The sequence below is a fragment of the Phascolarctos cinereus genome, unplaced genomic scaffold (assembly GCF_003287225.1).
Source record: "Phascolarctos cinereus isolate Bilbo 61053 unplaced genomic scaffold, phaCin_HiC Scaffold_5;HRSCAF=322, whole genome shotgun sequence".
NCBI classification, from domain to species: domain Eukaryota; kingdom Metazoa; phylum Chordata; class Mammalia; order Diprotodontia; family Phascolarctidae; genus Phascolarctos; species Phascolarctos cinereus.
The window spans coordinates 405,218,209-405,240,674 of record NW_027555958.1 but is presented as its reverse complement, the minus strand read 5'-3'; the positions used below and the strand labels follow the sequence as shown (position 1 = coordinate 405,240,674).

The window sequence follows — 22,466 nt, the reverse complement described above, 5'->3', positions numbered from 1 at the left end:
GTTGGAAGTCGGCTCCATCATTTGCTGTGGCCTTGCCAGGCCCTAGTTGGATTCCAGAGATGACGATGTCATCACATCTCCTACATAGCCCCCCAGGAGATAGTGACCAGGTGCCGGATTGACACTGTCTTCTGCTACTGCTCTCAGGGCTCCTAGAATTGCAAAGTCTTAATGCACAGTGATTGGGGGGGGGGGCCTGTAATTCTGTTCCTGATTCTGTTCTAACAGACCAGAGTTGAGACCTGATGCATCTCCTTTCCCCCGCTCTGCCAGCTTCTGATTAGGACTTGAGTTTGGCTTTCCTGGCTTCCCTGGTGAGGCCCCTCTATCTACTACTATCAATGTCTTACTGTCTTTTTGTGTAATTTGGGCCTGGATGGAGGAGCTTACTTCTGAACCTTTTCAGTTTTATCACTTATCTTTCTTGGGTCCTTTTTGAATATGAATTAGGGTTTATGTGAGAGAGCTGGACTTTTCAATAACCTTTTCTATTGTAATCTTAACTGGAAATCTGTGTTCTTTTGAAAAACAAATGGGACAGTTCTTTGAATACATACACACATACATACATATATATGCACACACATATACTTACTTGAATTTGAATATATATATATATATATATATATATATTTATACAATTTCATTATTGTCTCCTCAAAAACTATTCAAAAATGCGTTAGAAAAACACAGTACTCTACAAAACTTCCTCAGTTTGACAAGGCTTTGGGGGGGAGGTTAGTGGCTACATGTGATAGTAACAGTAATTATGCATATTTACTTTTCTTTTTCTCCCTTGTCTTGTACTGTTCACACCTCTGAGTATCTTTGTGGCATTTCTGCTATACTGTAGCATTGACAAATCACTTTTTTTATCACAACCCTGAGAAGTACAAAGCCCAAGTACTAGGATACCAATTTTATAGGTAAGGAAACTGACCTAGGGTCCCACAACTTGTATGAGAAAGAGCTAGGATTTAACCTCTTGCTCTCCTGAATTTAAGACCAAAACTCAGAAACACAGAATTTTCCAAGTGGAAGAGGCCCCAGTTGCCCCACAGTTCAACCCATCTACAAAGGAATTCCTAATTTAACATTCCAAACAAGCCGTCACTGAGCCTGTGTTTGAAACCTTCTAATGAGGGGAGAACCATTGGCTCTCCAGGGTGCCCATTCTACTTTGGGACAGCTCTGGTTGTTAGGAAGGGTTTTGTTTAATTTTTGCTGACATCAAGCCTACATCTGGCCCTTTGCAAATTTCAAACAGTATAATGCTTTGCAGATATTAAATCTAGTTCCATTTTTAGCTTTTTATTTTTTACAGAAGCAAAAGAGAAATCAAAGAAGTTTTGTGGTTTTTTTTGGTCTGTGAATGCTCATATGAAAATCAATTCACTATTAAGGAATGAGAAACAGAGCAATGGTACAGTAGATATATTGGAGATCCAAAATAAATTGAAAAAAGCTGAAAAGGGAGAAGAAGAAGAAACTTGGAGGATTTAAAGATATTTAGAAAATTAGCTGGAAGAAAAGACCAGCTTTCAAAACTTAACCCAGTCTGAGGCATAGAAGACAGATTTGGCGATAAGGTTCAGTTCTAGATCTGTGGTTTCGTCAGTGTACGAATGACTACAGGTCAGCCATTCTTCCTTAGGAACTCCTCTATAACAGTTGAATAGAATTAACTGGGACAATTTGAATTTAAATGACTTTCCCATGATCACACAGCTGTTAATTATCAAAGGCATGACTTTGAATATAGGCCTTTTTAATCCCAGGGGTATTCCATATTTCCAGATCTATACTTATAGATTCTATCCAATATGTTTTAAGCCCCAGAACATTCTGTGGCAAGTTAGTTTGGGAAATTCTTGGTTAGAGATTACTAGGCTAGTGCCTTGGAGACTGGCTATTTACACCTAGATTCTATTTTTTCTAGCATTTGTTCTTTGACATACCCTTAGTTAGGATTTAATTATTAAGTTTCCATTTAGGTCTGTCTTTTGTTTGTGTTCCCTGAATTGGTTTCCATTTTTATTTACTTATTTATTTTTGTGAGGCAATTGGGGTTGAATGATTTACCCAGGGTCACACAGTGAGTGTTAAGTGTCTGAGGTCAGATTTGCCAGGACTGGTGCTCTATCCACTTGTTTCTATTTTTATTGAGTATAGTCTGTAAAGGATATGCTTTTTAAAATTATGCCTTTTTATCTTTATTTCTAATTTCTCTACTCCCCAATACATGGTTAACCTTTAACTGGGGTGATAAACCATATGTGCCGTGTGGTGACAAACAGCACATGTATTTTTTAGTGATTCCATTCAGAAGGTACCATAAGTCTTTTAGCTCTAAATGTCTCTAACATTTTGGTCAATTCTGTTTTTCCCTTTTGTTTTTTTTCTTTCTTTTTTTGTTTTTTTGGCTAGGCAATCAGGGTTAAGTGACTTGTCCAAGGTCACACAGCTAGTTAAGTGTCAAGGGTCTGAGGCTGGATTTGAACTCAGGTCCTCCTGACTCCAAGGCTGGAGCTCCATCCACTGCACCATCTAGCTGCCCCTGTTTTTTTCTTACTCTTAGATTTGTCTGACTCTGATAAACATTACAATTTTCTACTATTATTATGTAACTATGTTTATGATCTTTCTACATAAACATGACTCATTTAAAAGAAAACAAAATTTGATAATCATTTTAAGTGACTAAGAAATTGCATAATTTGAAGTAAGATACAAAGTAATTTAATACATCTGCCCACTAAATTTTGGCTCGTATCTGTCTCATTGCTTAACTCAATTGATCAGAGGAGAACAGAAACTCACCTGGAACTTTCCTTAGTATCATAAGCCTTCTGAGGAACATACATTGCTCAAACATATATTGGTTCACTGCAGCTTTCAGTTTGCTTTATACAAGTCCTTCAGTGGTCCTTGGGGCTAGAAAGAGGTCCTAAACCAAAAATTCCCTTCAGGTGAACCCACAACTTTTACTTAGCTTTTATTTATTAGACAGAGATTTCCTGTCCTATTACCACCACCCACCCTCTTTGTCTGTGAGTATTCCTAGCTAGTTATTTCCATTCTGTAACCAGAAGCAATTCTTCCCACAGGTACTCTAACTGGAGAGCAATGCGTGCCTACTTTCATTATTTGGGAACGAAAAGCAAGGACACCTCCCTTGGTGGTACCATATCTCCTAAACAGCCTCAGTGGAGTGGAGGTAAGCTTGGGTCATGGTTTCTTGTTTCTGATCCTTCAGCAGCACTCTGCACAAGATCTGCAACAGAAGAAGCTGTGGACCAATTGAGATGGTTTGCCAGAAAGGAATGAGTCATTTGGTGTTGGATTACCATATCTAAATGACCTAGATATAATGCATTTCAGGTATCAGGAAGTTCTAGGAGATATTTGACTTTTTTTTTTCTCACATGGCCCTTAGAGGCAAAGTATTAGACTCCAGTCACTATTACATCTCTGTCTTATAAGATATGAGTAGATGAGGTGGTCTTCTCTAGTTTAGGAGTGCTTTGTCCAAAAAAAAAAAGAAAAAAGGTCTTTACATAAAGTTCTTCTAATGGCAATTCATTCCTTTATAATAATGAATCCTTTTTTTTAATTTTTAGGAAATGTGTTCATGGCAGTATATACTATTAATAATTTATCTAAAATTGTCATTTTGCCATTTAAATATACAATTAAGAAGTTGATGGCGTTAAAAAAAAAAACTGCAGATACCCCTGCAAAGGTTAACATTCATTTGGCTAGACATCATTCCTACTTCAGAGTCAGCTAGTTTAATCATATTCTTCCCTATTAATAATTAACTTAAATAAATTCACCTAGGAAATAGGAAGAGTTGGCTTTTGGGTTTTTTTGTTTGTTTTGTTTTTTTCGAGGCGATCAAGGTTAAGTGACTAGCCCAGGGTCACACAGCTAGTGAGTATCTCAGGTCCTCCTGATTCCAGAGCCAGTGCTCTATCCACTGTGTCATCTAGCTGCCCCAGAATTTGATTTTTTGAAAGGAGGAAGACCTGAGTTCAAATCCCAACTCTGACATTCTAGTTCTGTGACAGGAAAGTCATTTAGCCTCTCAATGTCCCTCGGCAACTTGGATACAGAATGATTGCTCAACAGCATTGATAAAGAGAGCTTCCTAAACAGAAAGTTTCCCTACTTCAATGAAATCACAGGTCTAAACCATTTTTTTAAAGTTGTGAGGAATGGAGTGAGATTAATGCTTGGTTTTTTGTTTTGTTTTGTTTTGCTTTTGTTTCCCTCCCTCATTTTTCCATTTGTAGGGGACCATGTCGTCCTGAGATTTTCTCTGTTGAAGGGCATTGAGTGGCTGCTGCCTCAGCCCCGGGAAGATGCGGAGAGTGCAGCTATGTTATGTAAGTCTTTTGATGTCAAGTTCACGTAACCAGATGAGCTTCTATAGCCCTGACATGAGAGCAGACTTCTAGCCTTTATAGGGCTGTCACACAGAAGACAGATCAGATTGATTCTACCTGGCCCCAGAGAGCAGAACTGGAAGAAATGAAGAGAAGCTGCACAGAGGAAAATTTTGACTCGATATAAGGAAAAACTTCTGGCCTTCCTTCCTACACTGGACTCTGGTCACGGTCCCCTTTCTCTGTATCCCTCTCCCACCTTCCTCCCTTTATTCTTATTCATGCACTCTCCTTTTGCTTTCAAACCCTTGTGCCTCCAGCTGCCCTTCCCCCTTCTCCACATCCTGTTATCTTAGGATCCTCCCTATCCAGAACTTTGCAAGTTCAGTCCTTTTCTAAACACAGCCCTCCTTCTCCATGTGGTTTCTAGCATCAGCCTCTTTCTCTTTTTCTCCACTGTCAGTTCTTTTCTCAAGCGTCTTGCCATTTGACATCTCTGTCTCTTTAAAGAGCAGAAAGGGCCACAGTCCGTAAGTGTTGGGAGGTGAACTTTCTGACCTTAAAGTCAGTCTTCAAGGCCTGATATCATCACCTGAGACCCAGTACCCAGTCAGCCATTGACCAACATAAGGTACCTCAAACACCCCCAGCAAGATGAATCATCATTAGCTCCAAGGGATGGCATTCTTTAGTTGGTTCAATTTTGTCACACCTCCCTAGGTGTGAGAGCCAGTGAACTGATGCACTGTCCAAGAAATCTTAGCACAGGGAAGCAGCCAAGAGGCTGAACCTGAAAGTGTTCCTGAGAACAAGAAATTCTCAAGATATGGCCCCTCATAGACATGACCATCCAACTCTATCAGCATTGAGATTTCTATGTCCAAGCATAACCAAGAACCCTGAAATAAGTCTTTCCCTTGGCTTTAGAAAGAGGCTTCCTATACATTAGATTCTTGTGCTTAGGTTTCTACCAAAGTTGTATGTATGTATGTATGTATGTATGTATGTACTCCCTAAGTTGGCCCAGGCAGAAATACTATAACTAAGTCATGATGGACCAGCTGTTTACAATCTCCTGTGACTTATGGCAGCTATGTGTCCAGCGTGACGTTAACTGTAACCCTACAGAATGTGAGACTTCCACCTGTCCATGGACTTGCTTTCACCCCTGGGACAAAGTCTCATCTTGGTGTAGTAGATATGCTCTTAAAAAATGCCCCATCTTCTGCTCTGACCACTCTCACCCATCCACGGTTGCCAAAACAGCCTACCCATTTCTTGAGAGAACCTTCTATAATCTCCATTCACTCATGGACCAACCATACTTGTGAACTGATGAGCTCACATTGCTTCCCACTGCCAAGTTATGAAGTCCACCATGCACCTAGAATAACACTCTCTTCTATAAAAACTAGTAATTTTTTTTTTTACCCTTAGGTTTTCCCAATATTTACACTCCAGTTTGCATCTCCTGTAGGAAAGACAATGACTTTGGGAAGCTCTAGGGAGATCTCTAATTTATGATTCAAACAGTTAGGACCTCTTGCAGTTGAGCTCCCAGGGAAGCTGCAGGATCAAGTGCGATTTTTTTTCCTGCCTGGAACTTCCACTCTAGACATCCATCCAGGGAATAAAGGAATTGTAACACTGGCTTCTTCCAGCTCACCTGGTGGCCTTTCAACTGCAGCGACATGCTTCATATTAGCATGTATTCCACCAGTCCCTGTTATGACAAGGATTCTTGGAACTCAGCCTTCATCCACTAGCCCCAAATATACCATCATTCAAGTTAATAGATGAGAAAAGGAGTTTCCCACGATAGCATCCTCAGAATCTCAATGCTGGTAGAATTATCTATGGTACCTTGTTGATTAGAAGGTCATCAGAGCAAATTAACCAACCTGGCACTTATATGCACCTGTGGTAGTGAAAGCTTCTACCATCAGAAACCCACCAAACCCCAGACCTAAGAAGGAATCCAAAGGAAAGGGTTTGCATATTGACTACCAAAAGCTCTGCCTCTTTAATTTTCAGGAAGGTGAATGGCTACTATATGCCAGCCCACCATAAAAGGAATTCATTCTAGAAGATAAGCTAAGCATAGTGAATTGTCAATTAAGTTGGTAGTGTAGAGTTCCTATCTTTGCCTTTCTGACCCTTAAGTTCATGCTAATGCTCCATTCTTCTCTTAGCCCCTAACCCTTACTACTCTTGTGCATCCTACCTGGTCTGAACTTCCTGATTCATGCTTTTACTGCCTTCCTTGGCATGAAAACTCCCTCCCTTCAACTCTCTGTTTGGACCCCAAATTGACATATTGACAACCATTTTGCTTGCCTCTACTCCTCAAGAGAAGAATTGCTGCTACTTACTGCTGGTGGCCTGACCCTTAACCTTTACCTGGGATAGGCCAGTTGACTGGACAGTTGAATGGACATCATCTAACATAACAACCTTAGCATCACAGAACCTCAGAGTTGGAAGGGAGCTCAGAACTCACTAGCCCAACACGTAACAAAAGTAGGAATTCCCATCATAGCCTCCTTGCCGAGTAGTCAGCTAGCCCATGCTTGAACAGGTATACCCTCTTCACTAGCCTCCCCCACTTTCACCTGGTTCTTGGTTGTGGTGAATGCCACCCACAAGAATGTCTTCCATTTCCATTATTTTGAACATGGTAAGTACCTATCAAAAGCCTTACAATTAGTGTACCCATCTTCCTACACGTTATGCTTAAGATTTTATCCCTTATGTCTGTCACTGGAGAGTTCCTTTCCAACTTGCTCCTCGTTCAGCATTGTCTTATCCATCTCTCCTAATGCAGTAAGTTTCATCTGTGTGCCTCTCCTCCCTGTTTCAGCTGCTGTCCTTAGTTCATATCTTTATTAGTGTCTAGAACTCTTCTCTTTGTACTGAAAGGCTATGTCTTTCTCCTCTCTTTAATAATCTATCTAGAGTCACATCTTCTCTAATAAGACAGATGGCATATTGTTTTCCTAGTATGTCCATATATTGATCTCTGTTACTTAGATTGATATAGCTTTTGCTTTTTTAGCATTGATCTTTCTTGACTAAACTTGTCATTTTAAAGAAGACAGTGACTTGGTCTTCCTTTTTTCAACAGCTCTGTAATCTCATCATTGTGGGCATTCCTTCCAATAGTGCAAGGTCACAATTCATTCACACACACACACACACACACATACACTCTCTCTCTCTCTCTCTCTCTCTCTCTCTCTCTCTCTCTCTCTCTCATCCTGTGTGACTCTTGATCATATCCTCCTATACATTATTCACAAGAGGTTTTGCTCAGTGTCCTAGGGCCCTCATCCTAGGTCTCTTGACATTATGTGAGTGTAAATCACCTTTTCCCCTTATTCTTTCTACATGATTGGTTCACTTCCTTTTCCGTCTCTTTGATATCTTTTGTGATGCTTTTTGCATATATTTGAAGTCAAAACAAGCTGGTAAAACAAATTAGGGAAGCCATACAGGTTAAGTGCTAGCATATATAAGAGTCAGGACACTCTTTGACCCCAGAAATCTCAGCACAACCAGGGTAACAACTGTCTTACCCTATGAGTCTCCCCTTGGTGGTCTCTGGTGTTGCATACCCTAGGAATTGAAGGACGTGTTTGGGGCTCCAGTTTTTCCTCATATGCCTACAGATTTGGGGGGGTCTCCTGTTTTTCTATTCACAGTCTGTGCCTCACCCTTTCTTCCCCCTCCTTTTCTCTCTTTCTCCCTCACTCTCTTCCTATCTTACTTTCCCCCCCTTTCCTTTTGCTTTCTCTCTCATTCAGGAGTCATATCTCTCTACAGAAATGCACGATCATATGGGCTCTCCTGCAGGGGGACTGCCAAGCCTACCTGGGGTGGGGCTATCATAGATAGGTAATGTGCTGAAGACTATTTATACCATCACTCCAAAGCCCTTTGGGTGATCTGAAATATTTATTCTTCAGAAACTATAGTGTTCTATGCTTGTCACCTAAATACCATTACTGGGAAAATATTTGTGATAAAAAGGTAAGTTTTTGTTTCAGGGAAAAGCTTAGCTCTTTGAAAATGCTACAGAATTTCCAAAATGCAGTCACACTTGCTTTCTTCTTTCCATTTAATTCTGGGCTTAATTTATTATCTGTTTATAGTTTCTGTCCTAGACATGTTATACTGCTGAATTAGCTCAATGAACTGTCTATCTAACTGCATATTATAGCTTGGACCATGGGGGATTCTTCATCTACTTTCATTTTACTGTACAGAGGGTTAAGCCAAATCCTTTGGCAGTTAAATGAATCTCATTTAGGAGACTCTGAAATGTTCCAGGGTTGAATATAATTAGCACAATGGTATCCACAAACTAGGGAATCTGGAGAACCTCATTGTCTGTAGGGAATCTCTCTTCCATAGGAAGTCTATGATGAATGTTCTCCATAATAATGGCAAACATTGGTAAGTCTTATCTCCCTATTTTATACCTTGATATTAATAATTAGAGGATTATGGAACAATCATCTCCATTATTACATCTATCATAAAAATCTTGTATAATCTCTACTTACTCATGGGAGAGACACATCATTGGAGGAGAGGCTTTTAAGCTCCATTTGCTCTACTAATCAAATGCTTTTTTTTAATCATCCAGTAATAAGTCCAATGGGATCTTATGTTCTCTGCATCTATCAGTCAGTTGAATGACTCTAAAGTTACAATCTCCTATTGTTGTTATTGTTTATTCTTTGTTTTTGAAGAGGACCAACTGCATCATGGGTGATGTCTTGACTTAGTTATGAACTACTTGTGACAATTTGCCTCTTCCCATCTCATCTTTTTTTTAATCAAGAATACTGTTGAAACAAGTATAAATCATTCTCAAAGATTTTGTAGAGATGAGAAAGTAGGTACGGGTTTTGGTGGTAATTGATGTAGTCAGGTGGTCACCATTTTTCTACAGGAATGACATTTGAAATTCTCCCTCCCAATTATTAATTTGTCTTTCAGATATCCCAAAAGCTGATCCTCAGTGCTCTTAAAATTGTGTCACCTTCACCAAGCTTTTCCTCTGTGTATTGTTATTGAAGGAAAAAATTGTTTCTCATAGAAAGATAGAGACATTTTTGTTCCATTTTCATTCCTTTTATCTTTCTTCCAGTTTTATCCTTAAATACCCTTGGGATTCCAAATAGGCAAATTAATTGATCCCCTCAATTTGGGAACTCCCTTGTCAAGCACAGAGCACAACCTATCCATCCATGCCTGCCATCTATTATGATTCTTGCTCACTTCCTCCCCCATTTCCCAAACAATATCACTTCTCACAGCGTGCTGGAGCCATACTATTTCCTCCCAACCTTTGCAAAGGCACCAGTGGAGCAGGATGGCTCTCCATCTGAAATCCTGATATAGGATTAATTGTATAACCCCTGAGGGCTTCTTTTATTTGAGTTCTCCTTTGAAGTTCCTCATTGGCTCTCTGTTGCCATCTGCTCTTGGGATAATCTGACTTAATTTGCTATCATGCAAACCTTTCTACAATCTCATTTTTTCCCTTCCCAGCTTCTCACTGTTATGTGAGGATTTGTCTTTGTTTCATAGGTTTAGTTGATATTTCTACAGCTCTTTAAGGTTTGAAAATTGCTTAATGCCGATGACCTTATTTTGATTCTCACAACAAAAATATGAGATGTAGGTGCTATTATCCTCATTGGATCAGGAGTTAAACGACTTGCAAAACATAGGAAAAGATAACCCTGGCAAAACTATAACATGGCTCAGGAAAGATTATAACCCTGATTTTCCTGCCTCTAGGTCTGCCACTGCCATCTATGATGCCAAGGTTGTGATGGCCAAATAATTCATCACCCAGTGGCTAGCCTACTGAGTGATGATCCTGGTAATGATGCTTAGATGGGTTGGACCCAAATGGGCTAGTCCTTGTCTATGTTTGAATATAACATCTTCTATAGGCAGTCAAGACCCCTGAGGTTGGTCAACAAATATTAGATAAGTGAATGTGCAATGGATAGAGTCCCAGTCTGGAGTCAGGAAGGCTCATCTCCTGAGTTCAAATATGGCCTCAAACATGGACAAGTCACTTCAACCTGTTTGCCTCAGTTTCCTCAGCTGTAAAATGATATAGAGGAGGAAATGGCAAACCACTCTAGTATCTTTGCCAAGAAAACCCCAAATGGGTGATAGAGAGTAAGGCATGACTGAAAAAATAACTGAACAACAAAATCTATAAAATTGGGATAATGATACAATATTTGTACTACCTAATATTCAAGGTCATTGTGACAGAAGCACTTTACAAACACCAAAGTGAGTTATTACTACTAGCATTCATTTAATAAATGTGGCATGGGGTGGGGGGAGAAGAGAAGCACAAACTAAGATAAACCTTAGTCAAGACTAACCTGATGGGAAGGAAGAAGCCTGAAAGATTCCAAGCTACCTTGTTCCCACCCCTCTCTTTGGTCAACAGGATGCCCCTGCTCAAGTCTTCTCCCTCCCAATTCAAAGTACTTTCTGGAAAAGAATTAATTCTTTGGTGTTCCAATGTAAGACATTTGACTCTAGAGAGGAAGATATAAGCAAAGTTCAGACTTAGGGAGTCTAAATTTTAGAGCAGAAGTTTTAGAGATCAACTTATCCAACTCCCTCATTTTATACTGAGGGAGACTAAGATTAAGTGACTTGTCCAAGGTCGCACAGTCATTTACCTGCAAAGCCGGAGCTGGAACCCAAAGTTCCTGTCTCCAAGTTCAATACTCTTTGAATGATGCCATGTTATTGCAAGAACAGCCAAGTTCTCAGTAATCCCATCCCTCACTGACAAAGCATCTTCACTGGGAAGAGATGCTGCCACCCCTGGAGAAGAGACACCTAGTCCACTTTCTCCAGATTTGTTCTGGTTTGATCATATGACATCTGGGTACTGAGGAAAGCTCACATGGACTGAAAAGGACCCGTGAGTTGAACTGGGTCCTCTGCTACCACCTTCCAACTGCCTTGCTCCACCTCCACATTCCCAGAGCCTAGCCACTGCTGCTCGGTCCGACGTTCACACCCAAGCTCCCCCTTGCAACTCACAGGGAGGGTCTGACATCTGCACCGACTGCTTTTCCAGATTAATTGTGTTGACAAAGGTCCTTCCCAAACCTGATACCCTCAATAATCACTACTTCCTCTCCATGGGCTCTGATGGGAACTTTTATTTATCTTTAGCTTCATCTAGCAGCATGTCCCAGAAGAGAAAACGGACAAGCACCTTCCAGTCAATAGGGTAGGCAAAACTGGGGGACCCCCTTTGAATCTGAGTTGCCTTATCTCTGAATAGAAGAGTGTGGTTGGGGATGGGGAAGCCTTCTTTTATCCCAAGAAGAGGCTTTGTTTCCCATGGACCTTAGTTTCACAGCTGAAATCCAATTCTTCATGTAACAAATAGAAGACAAAGTCTAGTCCCCAACCACTCCCACCCCATTCTGCCTTGTGAATGAAATGGGATACCTAGGGAGCTGGGAACCATTTCCAGAGACAGGTCAATTACAGAAGGAAAGGGGTCCCTCTGTGGTAGTCCTTGGCCTGATTACCAACACTAAGTAGCTCCCATCAGGACTAATCTAACCAGGTTCTGAAAAACTAGGCCAAGAGCCAGAGCCCTTCTGTGAGAAGAGAACCCCAAATGTTCTCAAGTCATATATGATCCTAATACTGCTCGTCTCTCACTTTACACATCACTCAAGAGAACCGGTGAAGGAAGAAGAGAATTTTAGCATCAAGCTTGAAAGAGAAGAAAAGAACAAGAAGGGGCTGCTGATGCCTTTGGAAATTCAGGTCAGTCTCTGCTGACCTGGTTCAGCTCTGTCAGAGTCCCAAGCCTAAGACATAGGCAGGTTTTGGAGAAAAGTTGAGCCCTTCCATCGTTTGAGAACTGCTGCAGTGTGCAGAGGAGGCTCAGAGCTACCGAGCTCTCAATAGTTATTAGCTGGGCCTAGCACCTGAGAAGTAGATCAACACCTTTGGGACTCTGCTCCCTAGAGGGTCAAGGTAGGGCTTGAGCCTCCTGAAGGGGAGTGGTCTAGAAGGTTAGTGCTACAACCAGCCTCCCTGTTGCAATTAACTGACTGTTCTTTTTTCCCTTCAGACAAAAACACTCTGACATCACTAAAGTCAACTCACTAGTCACATAATACACCTGACAGAGTCAGACCAGTGCTCAGGAGGCACCTAACATGGATGGATTTTTTACAGGTGAGAACTGGGATGCTTTGGCATCAGCAAGAAGAGGCATCAGGCACCACCAGCCTGGGAATGGCAGGGATGGCTATTCTGAGTGCAAATGGAAAGACAATGCCTACACAGAATGATGGGCAGCAGATCTGCTGCTGTGTTTGAGCCTGGCCTTACCACCAGAGCAGGATGTTTCTACATTCAGTAATTGTTTCTGAAAGAGTATTCCGCTTGAATCAGGAGGCATGGGTTCTAATCTTGGCTCAGCCGCTATATATAACTATATGATTTCGGTCAAGACAACTTAATCTTTCTAAGCCTATTTCTGCATCTGTGAAATGGAAATAATATCTGGATCATCGTACTTGCATCAAATGAGATAATATTTGGGAAAGTATTTTGAAAAATAGAAAATGTTTCCATTTCACAGTTGATTCAAATATAAGGCATTATTATTACTATGAATGCCATTGACACAGGATATCATTCATAAATGTTAATCCTATCTAGACAAATTAATCCTGCCCCCTCTCAAAAACAAAGAATCCCTCCTTCCTCAGAGATCTATTTTATTTTTATTAATTTGTTTTAGTTAAGAAAGAGTAAAGGGATCGATCTTGAAATTTTTACCTCCAGTCCTAGGTTTTAAACTGAGTTCATTACTGTTAGTTATAAGGCACACTCTCAAAGCAAAGAGTTCCATTGTCTGCTCCATAATTTTTCAGGAAAATAAAGGGCAGATGGGTCCAGATTAATTTCATTCTTGACCCCAGAGAAATAAGAAGGAAATTTCTCTCTCCTTTCAGTAGACTTTCAGGGAACTACAGGTATGGAATGTTGCATATACTACCAGACATGGTTGCTTTGTCATTTCATTTTAGTTAGAATTTTGCTTTGTTATAAGAGAGAAATCACCGGGTAGGGGTAGAGGAGGGAAAGGGTTTCATAGTGGAAAAAAATTATTGTGATGTTAAAAAGGCAAAAATATAAAGTATTAAGAAAAATAACCAAAATGAAGGACAGAGTCTCAAGTGGTAAGTTCACACTGGAGATGAGTAGAGTGGCTTATTGTCTCCTTGGGATCTAGAATAAGAGGGAAGAAAGGAAGCATGGGAAGGCAAGTAAGGGGGTTCCACTGATGGCAGCCATTAACTGTGTTACAGTTTTTAAAAAGGGAATTGGATTTAGACTCAGAGAATCTAGGTACAAATAGTGACTCTGCTAATTCCTCCCTGTGTGACCTTGGGCATGAGTTTCCTTCTCTGTAAAGAAAGGAAGTTAGACTAAAAGACCTCTAAAATAGATTCTGGTGCTAAATTGATGCCTTTTATGCCTTTGGGGTTTTTTTCTAGTGTTTTCTTTCTACCTAATATATCCCACAGTCATTTCTCTGCCCATTTTCTTAAGAATGGAGGACGTTTAGAAAGAAGGCCTGGTTGATGATGGTAGGATGGATCAAGTAAAGGATGGCCAGAATGGGAGTAGGGGTAGGTGCATGAGAGAAGGTGAGGCAGTGGGAAAAGGGGGACTCTAAATGGGAGAGCACTGGAAAGAATAGGCAGCAGGTAGTAGAGACCCAGTCATGGAGGCTAGAGTTCAGTTATTTGATTTCCTTTGTGATCCTATGTATTTCATTTTATGCATTTAAAAATATTCTGAGAAGGGATAAATAGGCTTTACCAGACTGCCAAGGGAGACCTTGACATTAAAAATAAGGTTAAGAACCTCTGTTTTTGTTCCTGGAAGAACTGGAGGAGTAGAAGACAGGACCAATCCTAGAGAAACCATGGTACATGCAATATATTTCAAACAGAGAGTGGATAAAACAAGTTGCTGGGACTGGAGCATAAAATAGGGCCTTGATTACCAAAGCGAACAAAAAAGAACAGTTCAGCGAAGGGCCATCAGCAAAGCTGATTTGAGGTTGCATCCAGGAACATCATATTCTCCTTACCTAGGTGTGGAATCAGGGCTAAATCTATAGGCGGGGATTAAGTTTCTCACCCCCCCACCCATCTACCCTCTTCCCAGTGCAAGAGAAATAGGAAAGGTCTTATCCTTGCTATGGGGGGGGGGGGGGGAGATGGCTTTTGCCATTACCTTTATTTTTTTTTTTGGCTAGGCAATGGCGTTAAGTGATTTGCCCAGGGTCACACAGCTAGTAAGTGTTATGTGTCTCAGGCCGGATTTGAACTCAGGTCCTCCTGAATCCAGGGCCAGTGCTCTATCCACTGTGCCACCTAGCTGTCCCCCACTTCTATTTTTTAAAGGATTTTTTTCTTAACAAAATTAATCCCAAGGTCCTGAGACCTTTGATATGAGTAAGGAAAATGGACCTCCCCAAGAATCCCACTCCAGTGCTCAGTCATGACATACAGATGAACCATGGGTTTTCAAAGGCTGTGTGAGTGAAAGGCAAGTTCTATTCAGCTTCAACCATGGAAACAACAACAAATTATATATTTGTTGTCCAAGGACTAACCTCATTAAAAATAGAATGGTTTGGGGGGCAGCTAGATCTTGCAGTGGGTAGAGCACCAGCCGTGGATTCAGAAAGACCTCAGTTCAAATTCAGCCTCAGACACTTCACATTTACTAGCTGTGTGACCCTGGGCAAGTCACTTCACCCAATTGCCTCACCAAAAAAAAAAAAAAACACAAGTTTGTCAACAATCTGGCCTCCAGATGAGGGTTTTGGTTTTGGTTTTGGTTTTTTTGCCCAAGGTGACCCATGAAATGGACAAAAATTCACAATCATTTCAGTTCTGTGTAGCTTCTGTTGTTCTTTCTCCTGGAGAAATTACATTACACACATATTTGTATTTTTGCTATAAATGAATCTTAAAGACTTAAATGTAATGAAAGCTAGCCCACAGCTTTTCCTTGGAGTTGATGGAAATAGTTTCATCTTATGCTAAAAGACGAGAAACATCGTTATCAGAAACACTTGATAATCTTGCCTGGCATCGCCTATGATGAGCACGAGCAAAGAGGCTGCTATAAAGAACAATTATAATTTATGTCCCAACACACATTGCAAAAGATGATGTGGAAAAGTCTACCAAGACTTGACAAGACATTCTTAAGTAAGTCAGCAATGTGCCATGATATACTCATTAATTTCAAGGAGAATACAAGCCTAGCGTTGGAAAATATAGCTCTTGAACAAGAAGTGAAAGAAGCCACATGCACAATTATAGCCTACTCTGGAATGATACTTGAACATTAGCAAAAGAATTAGAAGTCACTTAAAGAACTGAGAAAAAAAAATTTTAATGAAATTGTTCTTTTTTGGAGGCAAGAAATAATTTCATTGGTGGGTTCCTCCCAGAGCCTCCATTTTGTAGAGTTGCCCAGGGCAGCTTTCATTCTTCTCTGAGCTTTGCTACTGGCTTTGGGACTTTAAAACCATGCCCCCAAATCATGACCCTGCATCTCCTTTCTGGTCCCTTTTGAGAGATGTCTTCCCCCGTTACAAAGTATGCTCCTTGAGGGCAGGGACTGTGTATTCCCAGCACTTAGTACAATGTCTGGCACATAATACTTAACAAACGCTTGCTTCCATTTTTGGAAATTCCTTCCATTTATACACAGGCAACTCATCTACCAATGTTGCCATTAAGTTGTGTGGGGCCCTGAGAAATTGAGTGGATTGGCTAAAGTCCCATACTTATTCTATGTCAAAGATCTTGAACTCAGTGGAAAAGGCACCTCTGGAGTCAGAGAACCTGGGTTCAAATTCCAACTCTAGTGCTTCCTACCTATGTGACCTTGTGTAAATTCTCCCTTGCCTCCGTTTCTTCATCTGTAAGATGAAGGTCCCTAGCCAACCTATGAGGCCACTTATGCTTCTAATTTGTGATTCTATAATCCTGTAAGGATTGGCTCTCCATTATCTCCTTGCTGCCTCTGAACTACCTCTGAGCAGGCAAACAAGTAATGGTTTTAGATCAATTCAGAGTCAGCTACAAAGGTGGCAACATTCCAAAGTCATCGAAGGGGATAAGATTCCAAAAAAAGAAAAAATTTAGAGGGCTGCCAAGAAAGGGAAGAAAACAACGATCAGATTATATGCCTCTACCTTCTAGAAAATTCTATATAATTTAGGGAATTATGTTGTGTAATTCTATAAAGTCTTTGTGAGAAGGATCTATTCAGTCATCAAATGTATCCTTGATTTAAAAAAAATACCATAAGAAATGAAAAGGATACTTGCTGGTGATTTTCTACAGCTCCTACATACCTTATAGTCACACATCTTCCTGAGAGGATTAAAGAGCATATGATCCCTCTTTGTCTGTAGTTTATTTTTTAAATGATTTAGACTATAAAACACAAGCCATGAAGCCTCACTTTTTAAAAACAAGATGTCTCCTATGCATATGAGAAAATTATGTATGACGATGGATGAAACTGTGAAGATAACTTTGTTCTTTGATGTGAACAATGAAGGAAGTATCAAATTGTACAGCATGTGCCCCACCTAAGGTATTCTCCAGTTTCATGAAAAATGTTCCATGCAAAATCTGAACAAAGTAGGATTCTTTATTAATGGTGAATGTCAACAAATGCTGCTATTCTCAAATAACATCATCACACTAATTATATCAAGCTCTTCATAAAATGCCCAGAAATGTGAAATGAATTGACTTATTTACACTGAAAAAAAATGAAAAATCTACATTGCTGAGGTTATGACACAGCAGAAAGAGGTTCATGAAGTTAGTCTATTAATGAAAATCTCCATATGTAGCTATGTATGTATGTATGTATGTATGTATGTATTTTTGTATGTACGTATGTACGTATCTTGGACCAGCACTGCTAAGTGGACACTGAGCTGATTCCAGAATTGTGTAGGAGGAAATCAGAATCCATCACACTTGGGAAACTCCACAATGCTTTCAGTGATTTCAGATTATCTTTCCTATCTTGACCAAATTTCTGGAGGGTCTCTTTAGTGACCTAGGTGGGGAGACAGAGATGTCACAGAATTGGAGACTCCATAGAGGTGGAGGGGACCTCAGAAGTCATTTACTCCAATTCACATTTGAACCAGAACCCCTTCCTACAACAAGCCCAACAAATGGTCATTGAGCAAATCTCACCTGAAGATCCCCAGGGAGAGAGAATCCATCTCAGGAGATAGTTCAAGCCTAAATTTGCCTCTCTTTCAATTTCACTCATTGCTCTTATTTCTGTTCATTGAGGCCAATCAGAATAAAACCAAACCCTCATCTACTTGGAGACAACTTTCACGTCTCCATCGAGTCTTCTCCAGGCTAAACATCCCCATTTCCTTCATTTTGTCTTCATCTGTCATGAATTCAAGGCACATAATCCTAGTTGTCCTTTTTCTGGACAGCTTTATCCTTGTCCTCCCTAAAAGTGGATCCTGATACCTCACATGACATTTTGCAGATGGTCTCTAACAAGTCACAGTGCAATGGTATGATCTCCCTAGTTCTGAATACTATACCTTTCAAATCAGCCTAACACCGCGTTAATTTTTTTTGGCTGCCATAACACACTGTCTATAATAGGCTCAAAGTCCACTAAAACCCCCAATGCTTTCTTCCCCCATCTTATGCTTTCAGTTGATTTTTTGAGCCCAACTGTAGAACTTTACAAATGTCACCATTAAACTTTAAGTTAACTTTATTCAATTTGGTTTAAGATTCTAACCTGTCTAAACCTTTTTGAATCCTGACTCTGATACCTAAGATGTGAGCTTATCCCTCCCAAGTCTGTCATCTAGAAAAATCAATGATAAAATTGGTAAATAGCACAAACTGAGAACAAATTCTGAGGGAATGCTACTAAAGCCCTCCTTCCAAAGTGGCATTGAACCATAAATTACTGTCCCATCAGGCAATTCAACCATTGGGCCCTTGGATCCCAGAAAGCACAATACTATTCTAGTGTCTCTTCCCTAGGCCCATTTTCATGAAATATGTGTTCAACTTTGGGACCTGCATCTTTAATGAAATTTTCTTTAAGGGCTCTGAGACTATTCAGTTCAACTCCACAAATATTAAGCATTCAACCATGCTGAAGGCATGTTGTTAGGCACTGGAAGAGAGAAAAGGTAAATAAGAAAACTAACTCTACCCTGAAAAGAGTTTACACTCTGAAAGAGAGATACAGCACATACACAAATAATTTATAAAAAGTAGAACATAAATATAGCAGAGAAATATAAAATGCTAAGTGAAAACTAAGGGAAGTCTGATTAGAGGAATCATGGAAGGCTTCATGCATGAAGTAGCATTTAGGACTTGAAAGGTCTTGAAGGATAAGTGGAATGTTAATAACTAGAAATAGCGGAAGGGAAAAAAGTATTCCAAACACAGAGTGTGGCATGAGCTAGAACACAAAGGCAGAAAGCTCAGGGCCAGTTTAGGGGACAATGCATCATCCAATTTATCCAGTATGCCGCATGGGTGATTAAGAATTTGGGCTAATGTTGTGCTATGATTAATATTGATAAACTTAACCCTTCTCAGCAATACAAGGATCTAAGACATCACCAGAGGCCTCGTGATGGAAAATGCTATCCACATCCAAAGAAACTATGGAAGTTGAATAGCTATCATTTTTTTTTCTCTTCTGTTGAGTTTTATTTCCTCTTTCTAATGGTTCCTCCTATTGGTTTTAATTTTTACTTGCAACTTCACTAATGTGAAAATATGTTTAATAGGAATGTAAATGTATAACCTATATGAGATTGTGCGCCGTCTTGGGGAGGGTGGTGTGGAGGAAGGGGGAGAAAAATTTTAAACCCAAAAGCATGTGGAAGTGATTGTGGATAAATCAAAATAAACTAATAAAAATTTTTTAAAAAAGAATTTGGGCTAACTTAGGTTGGAACAGTGGAGAGGCTTGCAGAGGATTGTAGAAGATCATCTTAGAATCTCAGAGTCTCTGAATTGAAAAGTGTCTTCTTATAGAGACAAGGTTTTTAAATCTTACATACTTTACTTACACTTAGGACTAAAGAGAGAGAAGCAGAGAAGTGAGAGAGAATAATAGACTTTTATTCTGTAGGGCTATTTTCATATGGTGCCTTGTAGTAACATGAAGACTCTCCTCTCTCCACAGGTTTCAATAATGATTATTTTTCTTATTCAAAATAAGCATCCCCTTCTGGAAACAGAGAAGGAAGAGGACTGAACTTCCAGCACCTAGTATCCCCAATCTCCCTGTCCTCCTTCCCTGCACTAGCATACCACTAAGAAAATTAACATGAATATTAGGAAGAATGAAAATAAAAATAAAAGAGTTTTATACAGAAAGCTGCTGGGTCTTGTGTCTTTAAAAGGAAGGAGAAAAAACTTTTGTCAGTGTTCACTTTTTGGGATGTTACTAATGGCGTTTCTCTTCTAATGGGAGGAGATTCATAAAACAAAATAGAAATGCCATTCGTAGTCAGGCACATGGACTAGAAAGTGAAATACCAAATAATCCCCAATGTATAAACTCTAAACTTGTTAACAACCCAGGGGAGTCTGAAACCAGGGTCTCTGAGGCATTCTGAACACCTACTGCCAATGATAGCAATTGTCTATTCCCCAACCTGTTCAGAATCCCAAAGAATAGACTTAGCCAACACAGTGCCTTCTTTTATGATGATCAGTGTAAATCAGTGGTGCCCAGAGCTATCTCCTCTCTCCATGCCAATACCCATAATGATACCACTATCAGGAAATGCTGCCATCAAGCAGTGGAGATACATGGAAGATTTAGTGTGTGTTCTTGTAAACCCCAGTTAAAACTTGAAATACGTTTTCCCCCAACAGAAACAATGTAAGAAATGGCATCAAAGTTGAAGTAGGACTTTTAGGCATAGGGCTGACTTGGAGCCAGGAAGCACTGAGTTCAAGCCCTATCTCTACCATGTACTACCTGTGTGACCCAGGCAAATCACTTAAACTCTCAGTGCCCCCAGGAAACTAAGATTCAACATTACAGAAAAGTTTCTCTATCATCTAGGGAGATCTGTATTGGGGTGGGGGGAGGGAGAATTTTCACACAAGAAGTTCGCTCTCTCGTAGAAATAAGGTACAGGGGAAAATGTTCATCCCCTTTTCCAAACAACCAATGCAACAATGTTTAAGTCACCCCCTTGGAACTGGTTAAATTCCTCCTTAGGCACAAAAGGATTTGTTTGCAAGAAAGTTTGTTTGTCCTTCCTGAGAACAAATTCTAAAGGTTAAGGATGTTCACCAATGTAACCCTTGTGTTAGACATTCTGCAAGACAGCCTAGGGAATTTTCCCTCTCACTTGTCTCTTTGCCCCTACCCAGGATTCCCAACTTACAGTCATGGAATCAGTAAGCATTTATTAGGCACCTACATTGTGCCAGGCACCATGCCTGAGGATACAAAGTCCCTGCCCTAGAGAAACTCACAATCTAATGGGAGACAACCTGGAAACAACTCTGCACAAACAAGATGTGTACATAGGAAAGCATTTTTACTGAAAGGCTAAATGAAACAACACTGCCAAAAGAACCCTTGAAAAATTAATAGAAACCCTCCAGTGAACTGCTATCTTACAAATATCTACACCAATTCTTACTGAATATACAGGCTTCTGGCCTTCTGCTGTAGTTCCTATTATTCCCAGCAGGTGTCACCAAATATTGCTCTCCATGGCAGCTCCCAATGGGAATGCTTGAGGTATGAATCTCTCTGGATCAGATCAAGAGGCAAAACTTTGGCTTTTTTAGATATAGATATCTCCACCACCACGGGAAATCTGAAATTTTTTCCTTGGCTGACAAAATACACAGTTTAAAATCACAACACTTGTGATGTTATACCCACCTAGGAATTTCCTCTCAATTTGGTGGTCCCCTTAAAATTCATAATTGAAGGAAATACTCAATTAAATAAATGTTTATTAAGCATCTACTAGGTAGCGAATGCACTGTGCTAAGCACAGGAGATACAAAAAGAGACCAAGGACAACCCCATTTCTGCCAATTTCGGGATACACAAAAGTTTACCTATCCAGAGAAACAGGATCCCACTCATTTCCCCTCTTTGTCACCAGTTCCAGGTTTGAGAGTGGATGTTGCAGATTAAGATACTTTTACTCCATTTGACGCCCAGGAGAGGTATCTTCCACCAGGAGAAATATTCCCCACTTGATCAGAAGCTGACAAAGCACCCCAATTTCTTCCTAATTCTTAACTAGCTGACTGGGTTGTAAAATGACAGTAATGGGTCCTACCTAAGATAGGTGCTATGTTTCTTCTGGTCCTTTGGTAGGACAAATGCTCTTAGGAGTCCGTGAATAGGTTTCAGGGGTCTGTGAACTTGGGTGGGGAAAAAGTTACATCTTTTATTTTCCCTGTTTATATATTTGTTTAAGCTCCTGTTTAAATGAAATTTGGTATTTCTTCTAATTATGAATTTTTAAGAAAAATTATTCTGAAAAGGATTCATAGGCTTCATCAGATTGCCAGATGAGTCCATGACATAAAAAAGGTTAAGGGTCCCTTTATACTCTCAAGGGAACACTCCATATTGGGAAGGAAGGTGAAGGAAAAGATAATGGCACCCTCTTTACCAGTATCCCTAGATTCTCCCAATAACCTATTGTATTATTCACTAATTTATCTAAACTCTTCTTGGGCCTACTGATATTTTCAGTACATACCACTTTTTAGAGGCAATAAGCTCCATAAGCTATTGCCCACTATATGAAATAATGTTCCCTTTTGTTGTCCTACCTCCCAGAGGCATTTTCCTTGGTTCAAATATTCTAGGATTTCATTTATTACTCTAAACTATACCTTTCACAGTTTTATGTAGGGAACACACATGACCAGGGAA

General features: G+C 40.0%; 1 protein-coding gene across 1 annotated transcript in view; it reads left to right on the top strand.

Annotated features, from left to right (window-relative positions):
- The window catches only part of RGSL1 (regulator of G protein signaling like 1), a 124,231-nt gene extending 104,382 nt beyond the window's left edge, over positions 1–19,849 (top strand). The window contains exons 21-26 of the mRNA XM_078155784.1: positions 3,108–3,217; positions 4,296–4,388; positions 11,619–11,676; positions 12,137–12,227; positions 12,538–12,644; positions 19,725–19,849. Of these exons, the coding sequence (XP_078011910.1) occupies positions 3,108–3,217; positions 4,296–4,388; positions 11,619–11,676; positions 12,137–12,227; positions 12,538–12,552 (367 nt within the window). The 3' untranslated portion in view covers positions 12,553–12,644; positions 19,725–19,849. The remainder of the gene's footprint in view (positions 1–3,107; positions 3,218–4,295; positions 4,389–11,618; positions 11,677–12,136; positions 12,228–12,537; positions 12,645–19,724) is intronic.
- The last annotated feature ends 2,617 nt before the right edge of the window (positions 19,850–22,466 follow it).